Genomic DNA, 19967 nt, shown 5'->3' on the forward strand with positions numbered 1-19967 from the left:
GGTTAATATCTACCAAAGTTCATACAATTTCTTTGAATCTTTATAGAATGTTGATCATCATCATCTTTCGGCTGTTCCTGTTAGGGTCGCCACAGTGGATCATCTGTTTCCATTTCTTCCTGTCCTCTGCATCTTGCTCTGTCACACCAACTATCTGCATGTCCTCTCTCACCACATCCATAAACCTTATCTTAGGCCTTCCTCTTTTCCTGTTACCTGGTAGCTTCATCCTTAGCATCTTTTTCCCAATATACTCAGCATCTCTCCTCAGCACATGTCCAAACCAACGTAATCTTGCCTCTCTGGCTTTGTCTTCAAACCTTCCAACCTGGGCTGACCCTCTAATATACTTATTCCTAATCCTGTCCACCCTCGTCACACCCAGTGCAAATCTTAACATTTTTAACTCTGCCACATCCACCTCAAACTCCTGCCTTTTTGTCAATGCCACTGTCTCCAACCATATAACATAGCTGGTCTCACTACCCTCCTGTAGACCTTCCCTTTCACTCTTACTGGTACTCGTCTGTCAGAAATCACTCCTGACACTTTCTCCACCCACTCCACCTGCCTGTACTCTCTTCTTCACCTCTCTTCCACACTCACCATTACTCTGAACTACTGATCCCAAGTATTTAAACTCATCCACATTCGCCATCACTACTCCTTGCATCCTCACCATTCCTCTATCCTCCCTCTCATTCACACACATATATTCTGTCTTAGTCCTGCTGATCTTCATTCCTCTTCTCTCTAGAGCATATCTCCATCTCTCCAGGGTTGTCTCCACCTGTTCCCTCCTCTCACTACAGATCACAATGTTATCTGCAAACATCATAGTCCACGGGGACTCCTGTCTGATCTCGTCTGTCAACCTGTCCATCACCATTGCAAATAAGAAAGGGCTCAGAGCTGATCCTTGATGTAATCCCACCTCCACCTTAAAAGCATCCGTCACTGCTGTCACACTACCCTCGTACATATCCTGTACCAGTCTTACATACTTCTCTGACACTCATGACTTCCTCATACAATACCACAACTCCTCTCTAGGCACTCTGTCATATGCTTAGCAAATTAAATAATGAAAGAATGGTATTTAAATATAACAAGTGAATAGTATTATATTTACCCCTGGAGGAATTTAGAAATTGAAAATCAATTTAAACAAGGCTTATGTGGATTAAAAAGATGTATAAATGTAAAGACTTCATGTGGAGACTGACAATAAGTAAATATGCCCTATAAAAGGATTCAGGAGAGGGTATGTAATTATTGTGGGGAAGTTGATACAATAGAACATGTTGTTTTTAACTGTAAGAAAGAATGAGAAAACTGTACGAGAAGCTATGTGAAATTAACATATTGGAAGATCTTAAAACTGCAAATTATATAAACAAGAATATGGCTACTATGGTAACAAAAAGAAAAAAAGGTGAAAAATTCATAAATTATTTTATATCTTATGAATACTATGGGAATGAAAATGTACAAAATAAAATATGATGGGACATAGATATCTGAAATTCTGAAGATGATACATTTTTGGCTGTGAAAAAAGGGGGGGAGGATAACTGAAATGCATGAAGTTATAGTATGTTGTAAGATGTAATCAACTGTAAATGTATATAATGACAATAGTGCACATAAGTTGTTATAATTAACAAAGAACCCCTACTCTTTGGAGCTGATAGATGGTGCCATAGGGTTCCCTACAACATTAAGGAAAAAGGGCAAAGAGAAGTAGCAGTGATATGGATAATCTGAAGGTGGTATATGAGAATTTGGAGAAAAATGTGTTTGATACGGAGTATCAGAATGCAGACGAATATTCCTGTGTGATGGATTATATAAATTAACAGCATTTAGCTGTCTCAGTGTTGAATGAAGTAAGCAAGTCCAGTGGAGAGCTGCAGATAACAGGTTTTTGAAAATAATTGAGCAGGATGATCCAGGTGACAGTACTGATGTTTCATGGGGTAAGACAGAAAATTATTATCATCCTCAGCACTTCCAAAAAGGTTACGTGGAAAAGGAAGCAAGTCATGTAGCAGCACATAATGCAGCAGTTAAAACTTATGCAGCAGTGACAGAAATTAAAATAGGAAAATAGCAAGTAAAACTTGTTTTTAAACTGAACAGGTCAACTGTGAGAACAACAACAAAAAAACAACACTGTACTAGGCCAATATATCTATGGGACACAATTTGGTAACTGCTGTGGGGTTTAAAGCTCAAGAAATTTGGACTTTTATACATATATGGGCAGAGACTTTGCGTTGCTTAACATTTGAACCTGAGGGACTGATGAAATTTCTGAAACTATGCAACAAAAAGGAGAACATTTATCTATGCAACAATGATTTGTTTTCTGGTAGTAACATAAATTTGAAAAACAAGCTACTTTCCAGATCAGAGCTGATGAACAGTAAGATGATGTTAAAAATGTAAGACGGTAAGCTAGATTAAGAAAAAAAAAAACTCTAGAAGAAAAAATATGGAGGGTAAAATGGAGGAAAGATTGCTTGCAGAATGACAGGTGAAGAAAGTGGACTGATACCGATTGTTTTAAATTCTAGCTAGTGAAAAATCTTATTCTGTGGATCAATGATTATTTGTACACAAACCCATGAAGAAATACTTATTTTTACTCTTTCCCCTAGTGAATAAACAAAAAATTTAAAATCTTTTCCCTAAACCTAAAAAGAAGAAAAAAAAACAGCAATTTAAAATTTAGGGGAAATATTTTTAAATTGTCGTTTAGCCCACCATTCCAGTATTCCTATCCTCCTTACAGTGTTAACAATACTTTTTCTGGAAGTACTCTAAAACTGCAGTTTTTTCTCCTTTTTGAGCACTTCCAGAAAATGTGAACAGTATTAACACTAAGAATGAAAGGGATACTGGAATGGCAGGCTAAAATATGATGTGGATGTTATTCTGTTAGAGGATGCAAGACTCTTGCCAAGTGAAGACTGCAAGCAGAAAGATTGTGGGTTGGAAATATAATACGGAACTTAGGAAGTAAAAGTTGTTCTAGATCACCTGTGTTGTGTAAAAGCAGTGAAAGACTATATGTAATGGTGGGAAGGTTAACTGTTGTGGAAGTGATTTAAAACATGTTTATACAATTACAGCATTGTATGTATATATAAACTAGCAAGGAAAAAGAATCTGTTTCATCAAATATGAGACCATGTAGGGGCTACCATAAAAATTTTAATTGCAGGGGACTTTGTGATTTAAGGGAAATATGATAAATCTCTATGAAGTGATAAAATGTGGTAAATTAGCTGTGTGTAACAAAAGTCAGTGGCCTTGTAGAAGGGGGGCACTTGAAACTGAAATTGGTTATTTTGTATTATCAGAAGGCTTCGGGGTTGCAGATGGTGATACAGTTATGATTTTTTTTGAGACCATTCAGCAATATGGATGGAAGTGATGGAAGAAAGGAATTTTATTAAAACAGGAAAAGTGAATAAAATGAATTAATGAGAAATTATGAATTGAAACTGGAGAGCAGGAAGTACTGCAGTTATGAAAGGATTACATAACCATGAATGACTTCTATAAAAATTGATCAGAGTGGTGGACTTGAACTTAAAAAGAAGTGTTTGACGATGTAAGAAAGTGGGAAGATTTATATAAATGTCTTAGAGAATTTAGAGAATCATATGTGTGTGTTATGATATGGAAAAAGAAATATGTAAAAGAAAATTGAAAACAATTAAAGGAAAACTCAACCTTAGAACTCAAAAAACATTGTTTTCATTGTATCTCTGTTTTTGAGCTATTTTAATGCCTCAAAATCACTCCAAGTGCTTCTTTTACAATTTTAATGCGTTTCTCTCAAAATGGCAGATAATGGGGCCTGCCTTCGTAACGTGATCTTATTTTCTTGCGTTCCTTCATTCTTCCCAGAATACATTTCAAGTCCTCTTTATATGACTCATGCCAGACATAAGGAAGCGGTGTTTTCTCATGCCATTAGAATATAATGGCAGGACTGTGAAGCACTGTCATCTAAACACACCTTCTGTTAAAGAGCTGCTTCTCTGTTTACCTGACTGAGCCTCATTTATCAGTCTGCCAGAGCTTGCTCTATGCTATAAACACCTGTCAGCTACTTGCAGCAAAAGAAAGCAGATAAAAACAGTTTTTTGTAAGAGGAGTCTTTTGTAGTCCTAACAAACTTGATAAATCCTCCCCCATACTCTCATGCTGAGGTGCGAAAACTCTCACTGCAGTAAATAATCCTTGCTGTACATTTACAAGTGACAAGTAGTAGGACTCATACCTGCTACTTCCCAATGCCTTCATTGGGAGGATTTTTCTCTCTCATGATGCAGACTTAAAATGTGCTTTACTAGTTCCTCAATTATTTCTGTCACGTTCCCCCTCCTTTTTTCTATTTCGTATTTATTTATACTTTGGTAATCAGGAAATTGAACTGGTCCCAGGACCCTTTTCAGCCACAACATAAGCTACACTGGCAAAGATAATTATTAAATGCACTTAAATCAATACAAAGAAAAAAAATACTGACAGAAAGACACTGACCAAGACTGCATGTGGAACACATAGCCAATGTGTGACTGTGACCAAGTAAATTGAGCAACATTTTGTATACATTAATAATGCTCAACTATACTATGTTTACTATAAATAATTAATTGTATGCATAGATACTGCACGTACGCGTGCGCACACACACAAACATATATTAGTGTGTGTGTGTGCACATTTAAACACACTGATTTCCTTTTCTTAGTGTTCTTAATGCAAGGGCACATAGTAAATGTATGTTAAAGTAAATTCAGCTGTATTATGGTTGCTCTCTGACAATCCAAGTACTGACTCAGTCAGTGGGAATCTCTTACAATGGCTCTGCATGTAACAGATATGCACCCCCCTCTGGGATGATGTCACACAAAGCATAAAATATCTTTTTATGAACAGTATCAGTGCACCTAGTTGATAGGGTTGCCACCTGACTCTCTCTCTGCAGTTCTGGCCTGGGGGGGGGGGCTTGAAAATGGTAAATGCATTTATACTTACAAGAAACAATATTTACTGGCTTTTCTCTAAATGTCACAGAAATCTTTGCTACTACTCAAGTTATCTTAACACAAACTATTATAACATTTAAAGCTTAAAATTTCAATACTGTGTTGCTGCTTATGTAAATTTGTCAGAAGAGTTGACAAATGACTTTAAACCTCTGACTGATCTAATTGCTTTGTTTTGCTATGAAAGGGGAGTGTTAAGTTCTCCTCCCCTCTGTAATAAAAACAGTGGAAACAATTCCACAGCTTTCTGTCTTTTTTTACATTAGCTGCCGTGTTCCTGACATTCGTAGGGTTAATCATCCATCTAAGATTGACAGCAGTACCTGGCAGGGTAAACTACAGATTTAACTGTGTCTATGATATGTCATGCAGGTGGAGACAACCTTCTTTGCAAAGTATGTGAGAAGTTGAGTTTAAAAAAAAAAAAAAGTAGGTGGGCTTTCCCTTCCTTTGACTCCAATGCAAGGAAATAAAAGTTTTAAAAACTACAAGCAGGTTTCTGGTAAATACACAATGCTGGAACCACACTGTGGGGAGAAAAGAAACCTAATGATTGAGTTAAACTGTATGAAAGGGTGGAGTTCTCCTTTAAAGCATTACTTTTTAAGCAGAGATATTTACAAGGGAGGAAATATTTGCATATTTGAGTAAAACAGTAAAGGAATACATTTATATAATGAGAGAAATTAAAAATGTAAAAGGAAAGGTAAAAAGAACACAGCAGCAAATTGAGCTTTGTAGTACAGCATGTGGAAATGTGAGTACAAGGTTTGAGATTAAGACAGAATAGAAAGTAAAGACATTTCCAAAAAGAGTTAAGGACGAATTTGAAAAATAAGTTACTTTTAAGTGCTTCATCCATTTCACTAATAGCAAGTGTTGATTCTGTATCAAGCCCAGATGGTATAGGTATGGAATGTACAAGAAGTGATTGGACTGGCAAAGAGGGTATTTCATAAATGTACTGAATGACTGGTTGAAGGGTTTATGAAACGTTATATAGACTAATATTAAAAATTTATATGGAAGAAATATAAGAATAAAATAAAATTGGTGGCCCATGACTTTAAACAACAAGGATTACAATTTTAAGTGAATAAGACAGACAAGAATAGAAAGAAGGATGAACGATATGGAAGAAATATATATGGTATAAAAGGGAAGGGATGTCAAGAATTGGTACTGGCTGTGAGAAATTTTGGAAGTTAAAAGTAAAAGGGGAAGACATGAAACTTATGGGAAGTGATATTAGCAAGGCATTTAATATTGTAGGACATGATGCTCTGTGGGATGTTAGAGAAATATGAAACTGGTAACAGAAATAAAAGTGTGTACGTGTGTATGTCAGCCTATCAAAATAATACAGTGTATGTTAGTGAATATGTGACAGAGTAAAGAAAAATGTATTAAGTGTGGTATAAGACAAGGATGTTCCATGAATGAAATATTGTTTGCAATTTTAATTAATGTGAGTGAATGTCAGATGCTAGATATGTGATGCAAAAGACGTATTGTTGACATATGGAGACGATACAGTTGTAGTTCCTGCAAACAAAATATGGATGAGAAAGTGCTGACTAGTCTGAATAGATGTTGAGAGAAAATTGGAATGACCTTGATTAAAGATAAAAGTAAGGGTTAGGGTAATGTGAAAATGAGGGGGGTGTATCTTTCAAATGAATGAAGTGCCTTTTCTAGCAATAAAATTTGGTAAAAAGTATGTAGTTATGATATGATGGGAAAGACCGATACAAAGAAATTAAAGACAAACATGTCTTCTGTGGTGGAAGCATTCAGGAAAATAGTTTACCTGGTGAATATGGTATTAATCGGAAAAATAGCATACATGTCAAACGTTTATAAGAACTCTGTAAAAGGAAATTGTGCAGCTGGTATTTTCTTTCAAAAGGGGTTCTAGATTAAACCCAGTGAAAAGATGTGTACTGTATATAAGTGAAGAAGGGGGATTGGAGTTACTAAATAGAGTTGTTTATTCTGCTTCTTTAAACTTGTAGAGAGTGTCAAAGTGGGTATTGGAAGACAATTCAAATTTAATAGTGAGAATATTTAAATATAACTACAAAATGTCTGGGAGATGATGAGAATAAGTAAAGAGAAACGAATAAGTGAATGGAGAAATGACATGCTAAAATGGAAAATAGAAATTGATGACAGAGAAAGATAGAAGAAGGATGTGTTATAATAATGTGATAAAAAACAATAATAGTATATAACTTCATGGGAAAGTTTAACAGAAGTGATTAAAACCATTAAAGCAAGGAAAAGGTGATGTACTAAAATTACTAAAATAATGGAGTGTCAGGAAACCGGAAATAGTTCTGTAAAGAATTTTTTTGGAGAAAATTAATGACAGACAACAGATATGAATATGATTATATATGTTATAAAAATATATAAATATGATTACATGTGATTATTATAAGAAAAAAAGAATATCAGAAGAAAGAATATGTGAGAAGTTGAGTATTTATTTTATATATTATAGGTTATCTGGAATGAAACACAATGACATTTCTGTTTATAGGAAAATGGAGTTTGACATATATTGTAAACAATCAGATTGTGGTTGTGGTAGAAGGAGTGATGGTCATTTATACAAGAACAACAATGACGATGTTATATGAAAAAACAATAATTAGTAAGAAATAGAAATGGGTATACATGTGTCTATAAATATGTAAATTGTGTAAACATAAATAATGCTTTTTACATTGTATTAAATAAAGGACCCTCTACTCTTTTCGATAGATGCCGTGGGATCTTTTACATACATCTCATCCAAAGGATGATACACTCAGGAGTGCAGCATCCCCCTTATGCTGCTCTGCAGTGTCCGCAATCCACCTACTTGGTGTTGGAAAAGAACGGACAACCTTCTGCACTAAAGGCAAGTGTGCTACATGTTGTGCCACTGACTTTACATGAACAAGACTTTCACTTATTCTGCCTGTTCTCTCTCCAAAACTTATATTATAATAAATTTTCAGTGAGAAAATACAGCAAATCAGACACCTTTGTCCATACACGGTTTTAGGTTTGAGGACAAAGTGAGGCTACAACTATTTTTAACATTCCTCTGACCCAATAAAATATTTGCTAGCACCGTAAATGCATTCTTCAGTGGTTATAACCTATGGACAGAATACTGAAATAAACCGTGAAGGCTCTTAAGAATAACTTTGGTCTATTTAAATGTAGTATCCCTAAGAGATGAGAACACCTCATGTCCCTGGAGATTTAGTTTGCAGACCTGCACAGCATTGTCTAACTTAAATTCTATCACAATTGGATATTATTCCCTTCAAATTGTTACAGTACTAAAGATATAAACATAACGTAATCATCTTCAACATCAGACTGAACCAGAATCTTATACTGATAAGCAGAATGGTAATATGGTTTGAAGGAAATTAAATTTCCTTGCCCAATAAAGCAGGTTTCATTTCTCAAAACATTCTCAAAGAATTTCCTATAATCAAAATCTTAAAGCAAAACTTTTTCTTAACTTATTCAGGCCTACAGTACTTTTTGATATAATTCCATTTAACACTCACAGCTCTAAGTACTGACATTTTAAGACAGGAATCCATAACTGACTTTGCAATTAATAATATGCAGCAAAGGATAAATAATAAAATAACACTAATATGATTAAGCTAGAATGTCTGCAAGGAGATGTTTGTCACTTGTTATTCATATTTGCATTCATATTTTCATAACTGAGTGAGCTACAAGTTATTGAGCAAAATGGTATAAAATGTCATAGCGGGAGACAGAGAAACACTATTTGTGCACATATAGAACATTACACTGGATTATCCTGCTAGCTATTTGCTAGTAATTATGAAAATATGCAATACTTCCACATGTACATTAATATTCCCAAACCAAACTGTCTTACAAAACATTAGAGGACATCAGGCATTGATGATTAAGGTTAAGAAAACTGACTGATTCTTCACTGCAAGTCTTAACTATGCAAATAAGCATATTGTTTCATATTACTCTAAATATCTCAAACAAAAATTACTGACTGTGCATGTCTAGGTTGTACAAATTCCATGACATGAAATGTGGTAATCATTTGAAATGTTAGGACTCGCTACAGCAGAGACTGAATGATTGAGAGACTAAACTTATATATACCAAGTCTCAGATGCCATTTCTCAGAATATTCTCTTTTCTCTAAGATATGGTGATCTTGGAGTTGGTTTATACAAATTTGGTGTGTGTGTGTGTGTGTGTGTGTGTGTGTGTGTGTGTGTGTGTGTGGGGGGGGGTGCAACATTTTGAAAGTGAAGAGCGATTTTCGAGATTTGCACTTCTCTTGTCATTTTGGTCTTTTTTTTCCCAGTCTTGTCGGTACTCGGCATTTCAAGTGCTTACATTTCAATAAGGAGATTATGAAAAGCTGTTTGTGAATACAATTCTGGGTTTGTGTGCATTATGACATATTTATTTATATAAAGACTGGGAATATACCCACTATTATCATTGTATAAGATGACCTTTTACTGATAACACTGCTGTTCTAACTTTTTAATATCATTTACTGTTCAGATTTATATTTTTATGGCTTATAATTTTAATTAGATTTTTCAGAAGATGCTCTGGAATGCAAGGGCATGAATTGATTACACGTGTGACATTCCACTTAACTGAAATTCCGATCCCATTATCCTATACAAAAATGTTTTACAATGGAATATGAACAAGGAACCACAGAGCACTCTTTCTACACTGAAACAAACTGCAATAGGCATGATGCTAGAAGCTGTATGAGGCAGCCTGTCAAATCAGAAGCAGCTATAATGTCCAAAAGTTTACTCTTCTTAAAATTTAAGAACTGTTTATAAGCCGTCCAAGTCTTGGGTGGGATTGCCACAACTTCCATTTGCAAACTGTGTCATTCTGAGCAAGTCACTTGACCATAAAAGCCCATTTGGTTCGCCCATGAAAAGGGATGTTTTTTTTTTTTGCAGTTGGCTTACCTAGTTAACTAAAACACAAATAAATAAGTAGTGTATTAAGTAAACCTGCCAATGTTTATAGATAGAATAACAGATTAACTCAGGCAATGACATCCACAGAGACGGCTCAAATCTGTGAAAAAGAAAACAGCTTTAAAAATTTCAATTTTTTCAGGGTCTTTAAAAGCACATATTTAGAACAGGTATAAATATGAACTTTGGAAAATGTAATAGTAAATGGCTTTTCCTGAAACATGAAATAAGAATATTCAAATAAACAAGAGCTAGTATGATAAAAGACAACTATATTAAAAACTTCTAAATTCAAAACATGATTTGCCAGGTTTTACACTTTAAATATAAAAGATTTTGCAGTACTCATCCAGTTCTGATGCATTTTTTCCCCTTCAAATTCTAAAAAATATAAACACAAAAAATACATATATTTTTTGAGAAAAGCTAGTCAGGATTCCCACAGCCTGAAGTGGCTTTACATTCCACACTGAAGGATGGTCACCTAAAGTTGTGTGGCAAACAGGTAACCACTCAACTCAGGAGCTGGGTAACCTCAGACAGTATGAAAACCCATCCATTTATGTGAAGTTAGGCTACTGCAATATCACCAGTAATGTTCAAAGATTCAGTTCAATGAGAGAAAGATAAGAAAAGAAAAGATTACGGTAAAGCTGGTTAAATAATGGCAGTGGGGCAAATGGAATGACTGAAAGAAAACGAATATGTTAGAATTAGGAATATGTATATTAGCAACACTGAGGGGACAAAGGTAATTTATTTTGTATTGCTTTATTATGGGTCTACATTATGCATACATGCTGACATAACCTTACTGAGCAATTGTCTTGGCATCTTCAGCATCCATCTAAATTATAACAAATGTTGGCAGATACTTAATCCCAATAGAAGTACAATACTTCATGATAGAACACACAACCTTCGCAATGAGGAACAAAGGTGACTATAACTTGCAGAGCAAGAAACACACCTCAGATAAGAAGTCTTACCTGGTATAAACAGAACATCACCTGGACACAAATGACACTCGTATCGCACAGCCTTCTGAAACTCTGGATATCTACTCAAGTCTGGATTATCAATATCAAGTACTTCTGACTTGTCACCTATCACAAAACAAGACAATTCTAGATTAAACTGCATTTAAATATCATGTAAATATGCAAGTGGGATATTTTTAACTATAAAGGTAAAAAAAAAGTATGATCACTGAAACTACTGACCAATATGTATGGTGTCTAGTACTCTCACACTTAACTAATCTCTAACTCTGCCTCTGTACATTAAATTTCCATGCTACTTCCCCTCTCTAATCCAGATGCCTCTACTGTGTACATGTGGCCAGCATAATGTATTCATCTCACTGGCAGACTCATTAAATGCACCACCCACACACAAGCCAAAACAATGAGCATTTTACAGTAATAAAACACTTTGCTTTTAAATACACAACTCAAGAAAGCCAGTGTACACAAATGATACTTACTGATGAAATGTTGAATTATGGCCACAATAATGTATTTTAATCCATTACTGTCGCTTGTCCCTCTCTAGTATAGATGACTAACAGGAGGGCTAGTTCATTTATATGCTTAATTACATAGAAACACATCAGGATGGATAGCAGCATTATAAAATATAAACAAACTGATTAACTGAGACTACACAGACATACATGCTTACATCTCAACAGCTTACTACAAAATGGCAGTCGGGCTTGCACATGCTCAGTATTTATACACTTGTGCAAGGTACTGGAAAGCTTCTTAAAAGGTATCCATACATATTGATCGACATCCTCCCTCTTAAATAGATTGCCCTCAATGCCATGACATTAGAAACACACACAATATTCATGTCCAAGTTGCCTTGTATCTGTAACATAGTCTGGAAATGCGACCTGATCTAGTAACTGGGTTTAGCAACAGGGACAGTCCTCGGTGAAGAATTCGTATCAGGAAATTCAGAATTCTTCTCAAGAACAGGGATATTAACTGGAACGTCCTCTGGACCTGGAAATCTGGAAAACTCTCTCTGAGATAGAGAGTCTTTCTCACAGGCTAGGTGCTGTGGTACAGGCTAGGACAATGGCATCAAATGTTTTTGATTCCACCTAAACTCTACTCCTTGTCGTTCGACAATGCATGATCTCGGCTCTGGGCAAATACTCATGACTCCAGTCCGATCATAACCTGTGCATGTTCGCATTCTCTCTCGCCTTCACGTAATGAATTTGGTTTGCTGGATTTATTGTAATAAGACTTCTGGGGTACATGTTCTTTAACAAATGGGCTTTCACTGATCTGTTATTCTTAGCACCTGGATCCAATAATGATCTGTTATTCTTAGCACCTGGAACCAATAAACTACTGCTGACTGTTAATGTTGTTCTGGTTTGTCTAGACAGAAGTCTCTGGGGGAGGTGAACCAAAGTGTTTATCACGAGGAATATTTCTGAGATTCAAGAGATTCAGGAAAACATCACTATAATCTCGTTTTGACTTTTCTAGTAACTGTTTTGCTCTTTGAACTGCACATTCTGTCAAACCATTTGATTGCGGGTAGTCAGGACAAAGTCCCACTCTTCGCAAATCTTTTGAATTGGTGGCTAATAAACTGTGGACCATTGTCAGAAATAACTTTGCGCGGACAACCATGAACTGCAAAATGACGCTTCATCTTAGTAATGACAGTACTGGATGCCAGATTAGGAAGTAGGTCAATCTCGAATCCATTAGAATAAGAGTCTGCTAACAACAAGTAATGTTGACCATTCCATTTGAAAATGTCAGTGGCTACTGTCAACCAAAGTAGTTCAGAAATCTGGATTAGCTGACATGGTTCCTTCTGTTGATGTGGCTTTGTACTATTACATACAGAACAAGATGAAATTACTCTCTCAATGTCATGTGACATAGAAGGCCAAAATAATAGTCCTCTCACCCTCCATAGAATCAGTTCCTGGGTGGCCACAATGCAAGATAGCAACATACTCTGGTTGCAAGGACTTATGAAACTGTCTCTGAGCCCTAATAATGATTGTATGTGCCTCCTGACCACATAATATAACAAGTCATAGCTTCTTCCAGCAGAGCAACATGAAAGTACTACTGAACCCTCTGTTTGAATCTCTTCGCCACCATAACCAACAAGCTTCTCGCACTTTGCCAAATCAAGCTTTTTACCAGCACATACTCTAGCAAATATTTCTTCAGACACAAATTGCACTTTGAACCTGTGGCAACTTTGATCTCTATGGGTTTTCCATTTATCCAGACAGTACAAACTACTTCAGTCCTTGCCCATAAATCTACTGCATTAACTGTTTCATGAAGCACTGACACACCATCAACATAAAAAGCAGGGTCATGGCTTTTTAATCAGCTTGTTTCTTTGAATGTTCCTTTCTAATAAACAAATGTGTCCCTTTTGATTTTACAAAACATTTTGAAACTATTCCATTTATTGCATCTGACACACTACTGACCAAAAGCTAAACATCTTTCCATCTTAGGTTCAGGACTTCTACCACAAACATGACAGTTGGCTATGAAACTGGGTGGGGGCCCATTCTTTGAGTTTGCTCACTCTTATGCTTTACAGAGATGGTGCAGTTTCCAGAGCATGCCTTGAACTTGCTAGAAAGCTAAAGTGTTTCCCAGTGAGTGTTGCAGGGTTTACAGTTGCTGCCATGTGCTTGGACCCGTTTCTTTTAACCACGTGCTGCAGGAAGCATGCATCTCTCATTTGTAAGAATATTTGTGTGCTTTTCTGTAAGTTCATATATCTGACAAATCTTAATAGTCTTATTCAAAGTTAAACAGGATCATGGGAGATTACTAGGCTAATGGCCCTAAGGCCACACAAGCCTAGCCAAGAGTTTATCCCTAAAAAGAAACCTCAATCAGCACCTGTCGCCCCTGTCAATGAGGAAAACAGGTGGAACCCCTGATACAAATTTGTGGTTTCCCATCCACTCATCAAGGTTGCACTTGAAGAGGGTCAGCGAGGTACTCTGACATGTATGGGAAGTCTATTCCAGAGACAGGGCAGCCTCTGGGAGACAAACCTGTCTCTTCAGCAGGTTTTGTTGATGTAGCATATTAGATTCAGGCCTTTCAGGTGGGCACAATGTGCGAGGAGTTAGACTTACGGATATGGAGCATCTATAGTATTTCAGGGTCTGAGATTGCTTTGTAGGCAAGAGACAGATCACCTCAAAGCAATCTGTACGATACCGAATAGAGTGATAGTGATTTCAGCCTGTCCACATAGGACAGGTGTTGGAGGCCATGAATTTTCTTAGTGAGGTATTTCTGTGGCCTTTCCAGTTGGTGCACATGTTTGGAGATGAACATGCCAAACAGGGCGTTATACTCAATTATTGGTTTAATGAGGGAGAAGTATTGAGAGGTAATAACCTCCTTTTTTCTTTGTGCAATCCCTTTACTTATGAGATGAACCAAATAAAAGGCTTTTCTGACCACTGTTGCTACATGATGGTCAAATGTGAGATTGTTATCAACCCGAGTACCCTGGTCTCTCACCACAGGTTGTGCGTTTAGGGGGTTGCCGTTGATGTGATAATCAGTAGGGGCCATGCTTCTGCCGAACAGTACGATGATACTTTTTTTTGCGTTTAGCTTAAGGCCAAGACTTTGGCACCAGTCATTAGTTGCTTTGAGTCCCTCTTGCAGTATGTTAACATCATTTCGGGAGTCAATGACAGCACCCAACTTACAGTCATCTGCAATCCTGGCCAGCCACAGGCCTTTCATCTTTGCCTGGACCTCTGAGAAGTAGATGCCAAACAGTAGGGGTCCCAGAACAGATCCCTGGGGAACTCCACTCATGACAGGTCTATCAGAGGTGGAGGTGCTTATTTTGACCTTGAGGGTCCTGTCGGTGAGCCAGTTGGCCACCCACCTGATGAGACAGGGATTTACACCAAGTTGTGTTAGCTTTTCGATGATGCCAGAGTCAGGGATTGTGTCAAAGGCCTTGGCCAAGTCAAGGTAAGCTTATGTACTGACTTTCCCCTAATCCAGGGCCTTGGTGACAGTCTCAAAGAAGTCAACCAGGTTCAACAGGCACGATCTGTCCTTGACGAATCCGAACTGGGTGGAGTCAAGAGCTTGCAGATTGTCTATGTCCTTGTTTATGAGATCCTTAAGAATACGCTCCATGGCTTTACAGATCAGACTTGTCAAGCTAAAGGGGTGATAGTTTCCAGGGTCTGTAGTGGCGTCGCCTTTGTGCAAGAGGATGACAATGGTAGTTCTCCACTCTGCTGGAATGAAGCCTGTACTTAGGCTGTGGTTGAACAGGGTGCTCAATGGAGAAGCCAGTTCGTGTTGGAGATGGTGCAGAATACAGCCTGGGATACTACCAGGTCCCATGAAAGCTATGCTCTTTGCCTTGGATAGGGCCTTTAACACTTTATCTATGGAGATGTGAGGTGCAGAACAAGTATTGGGGATCTCGAAAGAGCTTTTAGGAGGGGTTAGGGGATTGAAGTTTGAGCTGAACCTATCTGCTAGCAGGCTGGCTAAGTCAACAGGATCAGTGTAAGTGATAATGTTAAGTACTAATTTGGAACAAACCTGGGCTTTGCCATGGAGGTTACTGATTTAACTGCAGGCGGCTTTGTGGTTTCCCGTTGTTTTGGAGGCTGATTCTGATTCATACTCGGCTTTGGAGGATTTCACTAGTGATCTAATTTGCTTGCTGAGGCTAAGGAGTGAGTTTTTCCAATTTGGAATTTGTTATTTTTTACCACTGGACAACACTTTCTTCCTTTTGTCATAAAGCCTGTTGACAGAGGATGTTCACCAAGCAGGTCTGCATTTCCTCGAGGAGCAGGTTTTACTTCTGTTGGGTATGGTTGAGTCCATGTAGTTGTACAGGTGCTTGTATACTGCCTTGGCATACTGTTCAGCATAGCTGTCTTCATCCTCGGAGGGGCACAGTGGTGTAAAGCTACAGATACCCTCCCTTAGGAGATTGTAGTCAGCTTTTGAGAAGTTTCTTTAGCTTAATTACAACTGGGGGTGGGGGGTGGGTGGGACAGAAACTTCGAAAGACAGTCAAATGATCTGATCTCACCAGGGAAGAACATACTATAGCAGTGGTGCAGCAGTCACCCATGTTGGTGAGAACCAAGTCCAGAATGTTACCTCCCCTTGTGCGGGATGAAACGAGCTGGTCTAGTGCATCAGAACTGATTAAATCAAGGAACCGCTGAGTGAGTGCATTAGTGCAGGAATAGTTCACCCAGTCTATGGTGGGGTAGTTGATGTCATCAAGGGTCAGGGTGTTAGGCGGTACCTTGACAGAGTCAAATAGATCAAGGTAAGAGGAGTAGGTGGCCAAAATGTACAGTGTACAAGGAATTTAACACAAGGCAAAATCCTTCTCACAGCATCATCTTTAAGTCGGTCTTTTATGAACTCATCCCTTAAATCACCAAATCTGCACATTTTAGCCTTGTTTCTCAAATCAGTTATATATGCTGCAAAAGTTTCACCAGGTTTTTGATCCCTTGTGTAAAATAAGTGCCTTTCCACTGTGATATTTGTTTGGGGGTTACACATTTCTCTAAATTTACGTTTGAAGCACTCTGGGTCCTCCTTAGACTCAGCCGGTACAACTATATGACGGTTTCCCCCCTCTTCGGCAAAGACAGCATGTGCATACACAAATGAATGCTCCCTTTCTATGGCTACTGACCTAGCTAAATTAAGCAGAAAAAGATGACTGTACAACAGCATTTAATCAGAAAATTCAGCCTGTATGAAAATATCGTACTCTTGCTAAAACACTCTCCAGTTCTCTGCAATATTATGGTCAAACATAAGTGGAGTTGCCTTTCGAAATCAGTCTGCCATGCCAACAAATTATGCCCAAGCACACTGAAAAACATGGCCCTTGTAATTATGTACTAACAAGCATACAGCCAGCACTTGTAATAACATTCAAAACACAATAAACTCTCTGAAATACTTTGTGAAATATGCTCTGTAATGGCTGTACTTTATGAAATAACTGTACTGAAATACTGCACAAACATGCAAACACTTCATACACTTCTGACAACTTGAATAGCTTTGATTAATGCGAAAAAGTAGTGCTGAATGAAAAAATGCAGTAGTTTCCTTTATTTTATACATTTTGTGTGATTCGGACTTTACTTCAAATATTTTCCATAATTATTTTGAATATTTGTTACTTAGAAATTTGGAGTGTTCTGAATGCCTCATTTCATATTTTGTGAATAAGACATAGTTTGCGCAAGTTTTAATACTGGTTATATGTGCAGTAGGGATGATTCACTGCTGTATATTCCTCCAGTCTTAACAGAGTGCCTCTTGGTCAACTGAGGAATCTGGATCCCACTTACAACACCATGTCACTTGCCCCTCTCTAGTATAGATAATGAACAGGTGGGGTAATTTGTTTACATGCTTTACTAAACAGAAACACATTAGGATGGATAGCAGCATTACAAAATATTAACAAACTGATTAACTGACAGACTACACAGACACACATGCTTACATCTCAACAGCTTACTACAAACTGGCAGTCAGGCTCGCATGTGGTCAGTATTTATAGACTTGTACAAGCCCCTGAAAAGATTCTTAAAGGTATACATACTGATCTACTCTGGCACTAACGCACCACTGGCAATGGCATCAGTGATCACAATGTACTGCCCGTTTCTATACTCACCCCTTCGAAGACAGCAATTCACTTTTGGTTTCCAAAACTCAGAAAACGTGTTAAAAATAATCACTTTTAGTCTTGGCAATACTTCAGCACCACCATGGGCAGGTGGAAAAAAGTTGATTTGTCAATAAATGCCAGTCTGGTGTTATAGTTCATTAAGAAGCACAAATTTTAACAAATGCAGACTCATTCTGCTGTAAGATGCAGAAACCTCTGTTAGAAGTGCATAAAGAAAACCCATTTAATTATGCTTTTAAGTGGACTATTTCCACAAATGCAATGAAAATATTTTCAAAGTAGTAATTCATTTAACTTTCGCATAGAATCCCTGGCACACTTTGGTTGTGGAGAACCCATGATGAAAATCTCTAGTATATACCTTAAGTCAGTAAAGGTAATGATGCATACAGAGCTCTAAAACGATCAAAATGCTATCATTCTGGTTATTGCTTCCCTGTTTGCTGGCTAATATATACATTTTTTTATTTCATTAAAGTGCCACATTTCCAAAACACAAGCTGTTCAGTGCTGTTCACGGCTATGTTGTACATACAAGAAAAAATCTCTTGTCCTGATAACCACATATGCACATTCCTTATGGACACTAGTACATCAACCATAACATATTTGAAGGTCAGACCAGTATCTTTGACATTAGTAAAATTTTCCCCCACAAAATCTATTTTAACTCCAAGATCTCAGTGGTGCTACCTGACGATAATCAAGTTCAGAATCAAATTCTGCTGTACTTCTATGCTACTGCAGCTAGTCATGTTGCAAGACTGAACTTGCTAGAATCCAATGCAATACTACAACATACAGACATAAAACCAGATTAAGCAAATGCATATGACAATTTATTGTGCAAAAAATGTAAAACTCCCAATTTTTCAGTAGGTTTCTCACTACTGTTCTGATGAAACAAAGAAAATTATACTCAGAGCTAAGTGTCGCTCATCTAGTCAGGATACACTAGACAAGACTTTGTGGTGTCTGTTCAAGCAGCTTTCTGTACAAGCACATCAGGATTGAGGCTTATCAGCTTTAACTTCGGTAAACTTATATGCAATCTACTGTAGCTATTACATTCCTACATGCTCACACTCTGGCTGCACTCTCAAAATAGCAATGAGATCAGCATGTGTCGGTATTTATATGCATGTTCAGTCCTTGAACAGCACACACGCTCTGTTCTACATCCTCCCACTGAGAAATAGGTTACACAATATTGACAATATCAGTTGACATGAAATCAATACAAATAATTCTCTGTCATGCAATTATACCGACTAGATACACAAATATATAATCTCCAGGTCGCCGTGTATTTCACATTAGGTCTGGAAATATGACCAAAACATGCAACAAAATTTAAAATCAGAGTTAGCAACTGGGACGGTCCCTGCTGAATGTTCAACCTTAGGTACATCAGGAGCATTATCAGGAATGGAAGTACAAGTCAAGACATGTTCTGCAACAGGAACCTTGTCTGGATTGCTTTGAGATTGAGAGTTTGTATCACAGGAACAATGCTGCGATATTGATTCTGGTACAGGAAAGATGGCTGCAATTTCTCCTGTACTCCACACCCTCAGATTCTACAAAGTAGGATCTTGGCTCGGTACACATACCCGTTACTTGACCAATAAGGTCAAAACTTTTCGCAGTTTGTATCCTCACTCTCTGTTCTTCTTTCAACAGATGAAGAAATCTGCTCTATTTATCATAGCTGGATTTCTGGAAAGAACGCTTCCTGAATAACTGGGCTCTAATGGTTCTGTTTGTGTAGGCCTTAAAATGGAACCCACAGGCAATGTTGTTGTTTGCCTAGAAATAAGTCTCTGAACAGCCAAGCCTATATCGTCACAGAGTATGTTTCTAAGATTGAATACATTCAAAAAGACATTGGTATGGTTATGCTTTGACCTTTCAAGTAATTGCTTTGCACTCTGTCCTGCACGTTCAGCTAGTCCACCTGACCTTGAATATTCTGGACTACTAGTAACATGTATGAAGTTCCATTCTCTTGCAAATTTCTGAAACACCTGATTAGTAAATTGAGTACCATTGTCAAACAACTTTGTGTGGACTACCATGGACTGAGAAATGACATTTCAACTTACGGATAGCAATGGACGTTGGGGCT

The 19967-nt window shown here is 37.4% G+C and overlaps 1 protein-coding gene across 3 annotated transcripts in view; it reads right to left on the reverse strand.

The window, feature by feature from the left end:
- TYW5 (tRNA-yW synthesizing protein 5) overlaps positions 1 to 19967 on the reverse strand; it is a 200064-nt gene that overhangs the window by 51260 nt on the left and 128837 nt on the right. For all 3 annotated transcript variants that reach the window (XM_044060626.1, XM_044060627.1, XM_044060628.1), the window contains exon 7: positions 11083 to 11199. In XM_044060626.1, the coding sequence (XP_043916561.1) occupies positions 11083 to 11199 (117 nt within the window). The remainder of the gene's footprint in view (positions 1 to 11082; positions 11200 to 19967) is intronic.

Source organism: Protopterus annectens, chromosome 2.part0, assembly GCF_019279795.1.
Source record: "Protopterus annectens isolate FY-2018-M chromosome 2.part0, PAN1.0, whole genome shotgun sequence".
Taxonomy (NCBI): domain Eukaryota; kingdom Metazoa; phylum Chordata; order Ceratodontiformes; family Protopteridae; genus Protopterus; species Protopterus annectens.